The 11,505-nt window shown below is 40.2% G+C and overlaps 2 protein-coding genes across 2 annotated transcripts; one reads left to right on the top strand and one right to left on the bottom strand.

The window, feature by feature from the left end:
* Window positions 1-375: 375 nt before the first annotated feature.
* epdr1 (ependymin related 1) lies at window positions 376-4,818 on the bottom strand. The gene is made up of 3 exons (XM_026374912.2): window positions 4,497-4,818; window positions 3,570-3,778; window positions 376-1,042 (listed from the first exon to the last, which is right to left on the bottom strand). The coding sequence occupies exons 1-3, from the start codon at window positions 4,730-4,732 to the stop codon at window positions 849-851; spliced, it is 639 nt and encodes a 212-aa protein (XP_026230697.1). The 5' UTR covers window positions 4,733-4,818; the 3' UTR covers window positions 376-848.
* A 58-nt stretch (window positions 4,819-4,876) lies between these two features.
* On the top strand, window positions 4,877-8,278 carry LOC113172091 (nucleolar protein 7-like). Its single transcript, XM_026374911.1, has 9 exons — window positions 4,877-4,943; window positions 5,412-5,663; window positions 6,074-6,134; window positions 6,275-6,330; window positions 6,434-6,459; window positions 6,548-6,632; window positions 6,904-7,025; window positions 7,519-7,596; window positions 7,754-8,278. The coding sequence occupies exons 2-9, from the start codon at window positions 5,479-5,481 to the stop codon at window positions 7,825-7,827; spliced, it is 687 nt and encodes a 228-aa protein (XP_026230696.1). The 5' UTR covers window positions 4,877-4,943; window positions 5,412-5,478; the 3' UTR covers window positions 7,828-8,278.
* Window positions 8,279-11,505: the final 3,227 nt, after the last annotated feature.

Genomic DNA, 11,505 nt, shown 5'->3' with positions numbered 1-11,505 from the left:
CATTCCAGGAAGAGGAGTGGTCTGAGACAATTAGTGCATGTTTAACACGGTTTTTCTATTCCTCACTGTCTGTAGCTTTACCGTCACGTCGCCTGCGTTAGTTTGATCAGTTTTGCTCTTCTCATGTTTTCCAGCCAAAGCCGACAGGTTTCTATAAGTGTGCAGTGTGTGGTCAAATATGAGGTCAATAAGAAAAGAACAGTTTCCAGTGTGTTGCTTTATTTCTACAACAGAAAAGAAATGAAAGCATTGTGAAAATGAGCTTCTAGCCTCTGCTTCACGTCCAATCCTTCGTGACTGGGACACCTGGGACTAGGTCTCAAAGAAACTCTTGTTATCATGTAGTCAGTGAAGATAAGAGAGTCAACAACAGTATAATATAATATACTTTTATTGTTGGGCCTATTATCTAAGAGCTAGTTTGTTCGGTTGTTGATAGCACAGATTAGCAGAAAACAAATTAGCAGAAACTTAAATTCTTTCTTAAATGGTTCTTTAAATAACACCAGACAAAGGCTGGGTCCAAAATCACTCCCTTGGTACAGTAAAGCCTGATATTTACCCTATTCTACTTTATTTCAGTGTCTGTAGGCTACCATACGAGGCTCAAACTAGTCCTATGATAGAAGATGGAAGTAAATCAGCTATAAATCCCATAATGCAACTCGCTGGGTTTTTTAAGGATGCAGCATTTAACAGTCAGTCCACACTACACCTGCAAGTAACGGTGCACAATGATTTACAGCTCAGTATAAATGTGCTTCTCTATGGGGAGCAGAGAACGAGTGAACGAGGGAGTGATTTCAGACTCTAAGGTCACAGGTGAGGCCTGGGGCCCTGGGGAGGCCTCAGCAGTCGGACTCGGCCATCCTCTCAGGACGAGCTGATTGGCAGGTGCTAGGTGGGGTGAAGACGTTGGGGTCGCTGATGCCCAGCTGGAGGTTGAAGAAGCGCGTGGAGGTGGTGACGCTGCTGTTCCTGGTGTAGGTCTCCTGCACCGGGTAGCAGTCTTTCAGGGTGTAAACCCCCACCCAGGTCTCATCTGGTAAAGAGACCAGCAGAGAGGAAGTGAGGTTTGTATTTGCAGCTCTACGTTAGTGTGAAGCAGCTGCAGGACGTATCAAACACAATGGAAACGGAAACAATATCCTAAAACTGAAACTGTCTTCACCGATAGAGACCACTTGAGAAAACTCCACAATCCAAAGTTTCTATTTCAGACTGTTGACAAGTTAGTAAACCCAACCCCTCCCAGCATTCTGACTGAAAGTGATGCAGAGTGTGAGAAGTTCTTTACATATTTTAATTAAAAAATAGAATCATTTAGAGCTTCTGTTATCCCTAACTCCTCACCAATCATAGTTTCACACCCCTCTAGAGAAAGCACTTTAAGCCGGTGTCCTCCTTGATCTTAGTGCCGCTTTTGATATAGTAGATCACCACGTTTTGTTGGATCAGCTAAAGCACTGGACTGGTTCCGATAGATCGTTTTTTTGTTAATAACTGAAAGTCGTCTTTTTCTCCTGTAAGGTATGGAGTTCCCCAAGGTTCAGTGTTGGGGCCAATCTTGTTCTCTTTGTATATGCTCCCTTTAGGACATACTATTCGTAAACACAATGTTTCTTTTCACTGCTATGCTGATGACACTCAGTTGTACTGTCCCTTTAAGATCTCTGACCACGGAAGACTGAGTTCCTTACATCAGTGTATAAATGAGATAAAAAGTTGGATGGCTCAAAATTTCTTGCAGCTGAATTCTGACAACAGGAATAGTTATTATCAGTCCACAAAATACAGGTGCTGGTCATATAATTAGAATATCATCAAAAAGTTGATTTATTTCACTAATTCTCTTCAAAAAGTGAAACTTGTATAATATATTCATGCATTACATGCAGACACATATACTTCAAAGGTGTTTTTTTTTTTTTTATATGATTAGACAACTAATGAAAAACCCAAAGAAAATTAGAATATAACTTAAGATCAATACAAAGAAAGTCTGCGGCACTGCTCAGGTGTTATGAGAGCCCAGGTTGCTCTGATAGTGGCCTTCAGCTCTTCTGCATTGTTGGGTCTGGCATATCACATCTTCCTCTTCACAATATCCCATAGTTTTCCTATGGGGTTAAGGTCAGGCGAGTTTGCTGGCCAGTTAAGAACAGGAAAACCATGGTCCTTAAACCAGGTACTGGTAGATTTGGCACTGTGTGCAGGTGCCGAGTCCTGTTGGAAAATGAAATCTGCATCTCCCTAAAGTTGGTCAGCAGCAGGAAGCAGGACGTGCTTTAAGACTTCCTGGTATACAGCTGCTTTGACCTTTGACCTCAGAAAACGCAGTGGAGCAACACCAGCAGATGACATGGCACCCCAAACCATCACTGACTGTGGAAACGTTACACTGGACCTCAAGCAATGTGGATTCTGTGTATAGGGGTTCTTGAAGCACTGACTCCAGCTGCAGTCCACTCTTTGTGAATCTCCCCCGCATTTTTGAATGGGTTTTGTTTCACAATTCTCTCCAGGGTGCGGTTATACCTATTGCTTTTACACTCAGCAGTCTTCCCCATGATTGTGTAGCCTACAGAGCTAGACTGAGAGACCATTTAAAGGCCTTTGCAGATGTTTTGAGTTAATTAGCTGATTAGAGTGTGGAAAAATCCTTTCTTTGTATTGATCTTAAGTAATATTCTAATTTTCTGAGATACTGAATTTGTGTTTTTCATTAGTTTGTCTAAAAAGTCTTGGTGTTTGGTTGATAGCAAACTAAACTTTGAGCATCATGTCACTAGGCTTGTTCAGGCATGTTTTTATCATCTTAGAAATATCTCCAAAATACGTTCAATTCTTTCTTTTTATGACACTGAAGTTATCTTACATACATTTATTTCCTCACGCCTTGACTATTGCAACAGTCTGTTCACCTGTCTCAACCAGAAATCTATTAATCGGCTCCAGATTGTTCAGACCTCAGCTGCAAGACTCTTAACTAGAAAAAGAAAATATGATCACATCACTCCTGTCTTACCTTCCTTACACTGGCTGCCAGTATGTTTTAGGATTGATTTTAAGATTTTATTAATAACTTTTAAAGCTCTGCATGGTCTTACCCCCAGCTATATATCCCAGGTTTTAAAGCCTTATGAGCTTGCACGTAGCCTGAGATCCTCTGGTAGAAATCTTCTGTATGTCCCTGATGTCAGAATGACAACTAGAGGTGACAGAGCCTTTTCAGTTAGAGCCCCAAACTTAGTCTGGAAGTTTTCCAAACTAAGTTACTCTGTGTTTGTAGTTTGTTCCACTGTTAAACTGTGAATATTAAACAGCTCTGACTTTAGCAGCAGTGTTACTGTATGTACGTTCTGTATTGTTGTCTACATTGTTCGTTGGCAGTAACAATGTTTACCACCTTATTGTTTTATAATTTTGCTGTCAACACTGCTACAACTATATCAGACCTGTTAAGTTACTGCTAATGTAAACACAACATTTCCTGCTTCACAATAAAAGCATTTTGAAAAAAAAAAACAAAAGGCTTTTATTTTGACTATATTAAAAACCAGACTCACGCTGACGTGCAGGTTTCCTGTCCGACCACTCCTGAACCTCCACGTTGTCCCCAGGGCCGCCGATGAAGTACTGGTCCTCGAAGGTGGAGTTGTCAGGGATGTCAAAGGGATCCCAGGCGTCTGTTAGAGCGATCTTTGAGCAGTCCTTGGTCTTCTGGTCGATCTGGAACATCACCATGCTCTGGTACAAATAGATGTACTCAAAGAATCTGAAGAAGGAGGAAAAGTATTTGAAGAATACACATACGTACTCTTTAATTTGAAAGAAGTTTAATTTTGATGGTATCATTGTTTTTTACTTATAGTTTAACAGAAACTTTTCTCTTAAATAGGGGGTCAGAGTAAGGGCGTTCAAAGCTAAAGCTCTGTTTTGTTTACCAAGCAGAGGATCCAACTGAACTCCAGACTTCAGACCTGACACAGACGCTGTGTTAGTTTATTTTGGCAACATATGTACTTTATTACAAGTTTTTAACAGGAAAATGTAAAAAACAAAGTGTGTTTTAAGAGGGAAAATCATCTTTTGTATGCGATACAGGAGCAGTGTGGTTAAATAAAGCATTTAGTTACTATAACTTGTTAAATAATAATGATAGTAATTTGTTTTATAAAGTTATAAAGTGATGTTACAATTAATAAATGCTTAATAAATTTTACTTTGGTTGAGATTATTTAGAATCCTTATTCAACAATTCAGAGGTCACAGGCCTCATCAGTCACAACCTGGCAACCCATATGCAGTTCTAATTAATTAAACATTACTATACAATTACCCGTGTTTTGGTGCCTTTGTCTTTAATTTAATGGTTTTACTGTGATGATTAGGAAGATGACATGTTGTTTCTGAATTAACTGGCGGATTACTAAGTGCTGTTCTGTTTATTTACATCATTATTAGTGTGTGGGGGCTATAAACGGGGATCTTACTTTTGACACGGGGTGTGTTTCTTGTGCTGCTGCAGGACTCGGATCCTCTGGTTCAGGGCGTCATAAGAAACGGCGGCTCGGTGGTTCCTCCCGGTGCTGTGGTCGTACAGCACCCATCTGCCTTCCCACTGCAGCGGGGCGACGCAGGGCCCGACCGCCGGGGAGGCGTCCACCCCGGGGAGTCCGAGGAGAGCCGCGCCGAGAGCGGCCAGAAGCACAAATAACACTTGGTGCATGGCGGGTGGGGGAGAGCGGAGTCCCGTCACCTGGTCCCGTTGATGTTGTTGTTGTTGGAGCGGGATGAACCTGCTGCAGCCGGGACAGTTATAATACAATAGAGGGGGGGTTCCGGATGATGCTTTCAAAATAAAAGCATGGATTAAATCCAGTAAAATCCTGAACAAGTGCCTGAACCAAAGATGAAAGATGTGCAAAGAGTCCTGAAAAGTAAGTTGTAAATGTGTGTGTATTTATCCACATATTTCAGCCGTAGCCTAAATTCTGTTTACCACTGTATTTGTGATAATTTCTGAATAAGTATTTTACTTGAAACTGATTTGTAAACTCATGCATTATTTTTTTTCTTTTCCTTATACAAACAAAAGCATTTGGTATTTATAACCATGTTACCTTCCTCTCCTAATCCCCTCCATTTATTATTTTATGGATAAATTCTTGTTTCAGAAACATTAATAATACACAGAAATACAATACATTAACCTCTATAGAAGAAAAACTTTGTACGACATTTACACAGCAAATTGACTATTGTCAAGTTCTACAGCTATTGTTATCTCAATAATATAATAAAGGTAATATTAACGTGTAATAAATGTACAGTTTAGACTTGAATTGTTTAAATATTATAAATAATTAATTTTAAGTTTTGGTTGTAATCTACAACTCCGCCACTAGAGGGCGGACGTTTCCGGGTCTCTCACTGTCAGCGTCGCCGCGTGATGACGACACACAGCCAGCCAACATGGCGAAGAAACAACGTGGGAAAACAAGTTCACCGCTGAAGGCAGCGGATGGCGAAAAACAGACGGAAAACTTCAGCTTGATGCTCGACTCGAGTGACGATGAGGCTCCTGAAGAGGTGACATTTGGAGACTCAAAGGCTCAGGCTCTGCAAAGCTTGAAAGAGGCGCTGGATACAGCCAAGAGGTAGCCGACACAGCTAACTTTAGCTAACTAGTGTCTGTGGAGACGTCGTTGAGCGGAATTCCATCCATTAATAAATAATTTTAATTTTAGTGTTTTTGTACTAATTAAAAATAACACGAGAGATATTGATAACGTATTAAATTTATTCGGTGGGGTTTTTCATATCGGCGCGCACATTGAGCAGTAGTTCATGACTGATCTCACGTGTGGTTTCAGACTAAGAGTTTATAGTGTCAGTTTGTGTATGAGCAAAATACGTCAGAGAAAATATATGGATTGTTTAATAGAGTTTGGTGGGATGGTGTGTCCGCACAAGAAACTTCTCATCTGTTCTTCTAAGGAAAATGAATCAAGAGCTACTGCTTCAAGTTATAATTGCGTCTTATCTGTGACGTCATCCGTATTTGCAGGGAGAAGGCGCTGCTGAAAGAGAAGAGGAGGAAGAGACAGGAGCTGTTCCAGGAACAGAAGGTCTGTGCATGTTGTGATAGAAAGACATTCAAAGATATTCTGGTAAAGATTTTACATTCCTGTCTCTGTTTGGTGCAGCGTGCTGCAGAGATGCACATTTTCGTGTTTCCCCATAAATAAATCTTTTGTGTGGTTCACAGAAAAGAAAACTCTTACCAGCTGACGTGTTGGAGGAAATCGACTCAGCTCCTTCAAAGTAGGTTTAACTGAACACTCCCTTTCTGTAGATCTCAATTTCTTAACTGGTTTTCTTTAATCTCTGCTCGGCCAAAATTAGAACTTCTTTTTTCTTGTTCCAGGAAACAGAAACAGTCTGAAGATGAAGGTAGAAGCTTCTCATCCCTCCGTCATTTAAACATATAGCTGACACTTTTGTCCAGTAAAACCAACATTGTCTCCAATTTCTCACTAAGCTGAAGACGAGCAGCAGGAGGATGAAGAGGAGGAAGAGGGAGAGAGACGGAAGAAGAAGAAGAGGAAATTAGCACATTCAAGAAAGTATGTAAATGCACCTTTTCGTCAGTAACTGAATTTAATCACTTCAGACATGCATCAGCTGCTTAATCAGTCTAAAAGAAAAGCAATCTTAAAGGACAACTTCACAAAATTTCAACAAGACTTCTGTTATTTCTGACGGGTCTTAGCATGTTAAGAGAAGTGTAACCTACTTCTTCCTGTACGGTGTCTTAGGTAAATGTCGACCAAAAGGCACAGACCAGTGCCTGAAACATGACCTTTTGTTTCCACTGGTTTTATTTCTGTGTTTCAGTCTGAAAGGAAAGTACACAGTGAAGACGGTGAAGGAGCAAGCATCTGCGTCATACCAGCAGCAGGAAGCTGAGGATTTTATCCGGTCCAGACTGTACGGACCAGGAAGCTGCAGGACAACAAGTAAGAAGGCAGAGTTCACACCAAGGCTAAAAGATGCTGTGGTGGTGGAATTGATTTCACCCTGATGATTAATATGAAAAATTGGTGAATCCTGTAACAGCTCTGAAACGTTGGAGCAGTCAAAATAAGTTAAATGGAAAAAAAAGTACAACTATTTAAGTCCGACAGTTTACTTTGAGTAGGCCCCTAAAAGTACAAAGTCATGTAAGGAGATAAATTCATACTTTGCGTTTTGTCTTTTCACTGGAGTTTTTGGAAAGATTTATTGTGAGAAGTGCAGGCTACACTCTGTGGCAGTAGTCTGTAAAGACCATGATCTGCCTCAATTTGAGCTTTGCTACAGTGACGTTCCATCTCGTCCTGCTCTGGTTTCTCCTCCCCTGGGATTCCTGCTGTGGACACGATGGCGACAACTTCAGTTTTCAGTCTGACTTTCAGGTTTCAGCTCCTCGTCTGTGTCCTCATGTTAACACTCACAACATTCTGCTTTCAGATAACGAGCTGCTTTCTCTTCAAAACAAAAAAGGGATGAATAAGAGTGCAGCAGTGCAGTTTGTCAAGAAAGACTGGGGTAAGTCCAGAGAAACAAGAATTTTAAGGGATTCTTTCTAAAAATGTTGCTCGTAATTCACTGTCAGCTGATAGAACTTGTGATCTTCAACTTTAATATCAGGCTCCCAAATCCAGTGTTTCTCCATCTCTTCATTTTTTCTGTCCTGATTTTCCAGCCTCTAAGGAAAAAGCCAAAGCAGAGAAGATGAAGAAGAGGTGGATCCACAAGCAGCAGATTCCCTCCTGCTGATCCAGGACTGCACAGTGGATTTAAATGGACGCCAATCGTAGCTGACTGTCAAGAGTTGTGCGCCGGGATTAAGTCTGGACAACAAATTATGTTGACTTAACGTGTGGAGCAGCAGCTTCTGTCCCTCAGTTCATCACCGGCACAGTGTGCAGGTTCAGCAGAGCAGGAGTGAAACCACAACAAAATAAAAATCCCCTGAGAGACAGAGTTGAAGCTGCTGTTCCGTTTGGTTCTTATAACCACGATTTAAAAACCTTCACAGGGTTTTTGTTTATGAACTGGGAGCTGTGGAGCAGAGCAGCAGTTCGTGTCTGATAAAAACTTTATACTCAGTCAGTTGCTGACATGTGAGAATAAAGTGACTTTGTTTTCTGTAAAATTATTCTAATACTGTCTTCTTGCTGTTCTATCCAACTTTAAATACACAAATAAAAAAGTCTATTCACACCCACTGAAGAGGACTGTATGGTGAGCCAATTCAGGACTGAGGCAGCGTTAGAGAAGATGATTATTAAAATATCAGCGGTAAAGAGAGAGTTAACATTTTGGTCTTAACTGGAGAATGAGATACAGGTGAAAGCTCAGTACTGTGTATTTTCAATGAAAGGTTCTTAAAAAAGCACCAGAATGAGTTTTATTGAATCAACCTGTCCTTAATTATTGTTGCATTACAGTAGACGTGCTTCTCTTTTTACTCTTTTTTTCTTTATATCCTTCCATCTTGTTTACCATGTGGATATAAACTCCAGGTCTTAAACCGCATTCAAAGAGTCTTAAAGTCTTAAGTTTGAGTTATTGAAACCTGCAGAAACAGTTTGGGTTTATTAAATTACTAACTACATCTTAGTACAACATTTCCACTTTGTTAGAATGAGGAATTTTGTACCAAAGCGGAAAATCTTTTGTCCCCAGATAAAAATTTCTGGAGGAGTCTCTTCAATGACACTATGAACAGAAGGACTGGTTTCAGCTAGTAAAACCTTCATAGGGACACCAGACACTTTAATATCGGTCCTTCAATGGCATCAAACTGAGAATTAGTGCCACCACTTGTTCTCTCTGGACTAGTCGACTTTAAATCTTCATCCTAAATACAAGATTAATATTTCTCATGGCAACACACTGAATAGATCTACTATGAACTGTGAGCATCAAATGCAGAGAGTGATTTATTTCCCCTATAAATAAGAATCAGTAAAACTGTCCAACATTTCACAATAAAAGCAAAGTTTAAAGGACTGTTTTTCCTTTTTATTCTAAGTCATAATGATCCTTTGGAGGAGCCCCATGCCATAGGTTGGGAAACTTAAGTAAAAACACTGAATTTCTCCCTTTTAAAATTAAAATCTCTTTAGTTTGTCTACCGGAGAACTTGGATTATTTTTCAACTACTATAAAATAACTTAATTTGCACAGTCAGATTTATAAACACTCAAATTAGGTTTTGCCTGAACTCTAAACTGTGAATGTTATTTCTTTACATAAAACATTTTTAACAACATGCACATTATCTATGTGCAGAAAACCCGTCCTGTCAGAGGTCGGTCACTCCTGCGGCTTCGTAAAGGACAACACACAATATACGATTCAACTGAAGCCGGCCGAACAAAGCAGGAGACACATTTCTCCTCCAGGCGTCATGCAGCATCCACACAAGTGCCGTCATCATCATTTGTCATTTTTAATATAAATCTTTTCACCCTCACACAAATTGCACATTTTTTTTTCTCCAAATGGACACACAGTCAGCAGTGGACAACTTACTGGTTGACATCTTCCTTATACACTGAGAGCTGGCTAAAAGAAGGAGAAATAAAAAGAATAAAATAAGAGACATCTAACTTGATCTTACCACCACTTTACTATGGCATGCATAGGTTTCAGACCTTACTCAGAAAGAGACAACAGACACTTTGCCTAAGAAGTATACTAAACGATGCCGTGACTGCTTGAGATTCTGGGGAAAAAATGCTAACAAATAAAACAAGATACAGAATAGCTCAGTTCCACCGTGAGGAGAAATGTCATCTTCAGACCCTTAGGGAAAACTAGAAGAAAAGATGGATGTGTCTTGCAAAAGCCTTGGCATATGTGTTGTCTACCTAAAGTTTTTGGTTCTTTAGTTTAGCCACAGTGCAGTTGACAATACTGGATGTGATGTTTCGTTGATGCGTTCAGCACTAAGAGGCCAGAGCACGGTGAGGTAACAAAACTGAAACCTAGAGGGAGGAGGAGGCTTGTTTCTGAGGGGTAGACATGGCTGGCTGGACATGGGACAACTTCAGGGCTTTTCATACCTGAATACCATTTCAGCAGCAGCTTTAGAAAATAACTAGACAGCAAAACGCTACCAGGGAGCACAGGACACCGCTCACTGAGCCAGTTTGAGGTTCTTCAGCCCTACTAAAGTCAAACTGAAATTAAAATTCATTAAATGTTTCACAAACAAATCAGCATCAATCTTAAGGTGGGTCAGAATTCTTTTTACCAACAGAAGTGTTTATGGATCAATTCAATCAGAATGAATCTACATTTCCACAACGTTCTGCTGTAGCCAGGACTGGTGATAAAAAACTCACCTACCAGATGGAACATGTTTTTCTAGCGTCTGAGTTTTGATCCACTCTAGTCAGAAACAGCAGCTGACACAGCAGTGATGAAATGTTTGTCACTGTAAACAGAGCTGATACATCTGACTGAAGCTGGGTCAAGAAACAGAAACAACAATCACATTTGATTCTGTGATTTGTGCTCTGCCTACTCTACTGAGACGGTTTCAAGACTACACGTGGTTCTTCATCATCGTAACTGGACCTTAAATAACAGCTAGCACAATCCACAATGTTTTCCTTTGTGCACAATGAACTGTTGAGTGAGCGTGACTCATCAAATGTTGGAATAATAGAAAAAAAAATCAGTGTTAAAGTAATTAAACTAGACAAACTAGACTTGCTAGCTTCCATTTTCTGAATTTTAAATTGTCCTGACTTGTTGAAAATAGAAAATCCTTTAGAGCTTTATTTAACTGCAGCGCTCTGATGTTTTTTAATCATTAGTGCAGAACAGGAGCCGACATGTTTTCTCTAAGTCACCATCACTTATTATTTTAATGTGCAAGAAGAATTTTTATCTCAGTTTGACTAAATCAAATGCAATCTGACTTCGAAGCAGCTCAGTTTTCCTGTTATGTGTTTTAAGCCTGAAAAGCAAAAACAAACCAAAAAAAAAAAAAGAACACAAAAACAAAACTATAACCTGTAATCCACCTGTAATGGAGGCGTGGGGGTCTGTCTGCTGCTTCTTTTTATATCTGAGGAGGAGGAGGACACTTTGGCTCCTGAGTCTTTGGGAGCTCAGACACTGATACGAAAATAAAGACTGTTTGCATCAAACCTGTTGTGCGGCTGGGGTCAGAGATCGTAGGGTTCCTACAGAGAATTTCTACTGCAGAAAATCCAGACTTGGTCCAGAACTTCTTTCTAGTAACGGCCAAATTTAGTGAGGCTGCAGCAGTGAGATATAACCTCACAGCAAACACCACAATGGGTGATGACAAAAAATCCCACCTGCATAGGAACGCCAGTGTCAAGATATAAAAACCGCACGCTGAAGGGATCACTAGTGTCAGTACAAAGCTTTAAAGGATTTCTTTTGACCCCCAATGCTTTCCTCTCATTT

The sequence above is a fragment of the Anabas testudineus genome, chromosome 17, assembly GCF_900324465.2.
Source record: "Anabas testudineus chromosome 17, fAnaTes1.2, whole genome shotgun sequence".
In the NCBI taxonomy this organism is placed as follows: Eukaryota; Metazoa; Chordata; class Actinopteri; order Anabantiformes; family Anabantidae; genus Anabas; species Anabas testudineus.
This window is presented reverse-complemented; position numbering and strand designations above follow the sequence as displayed.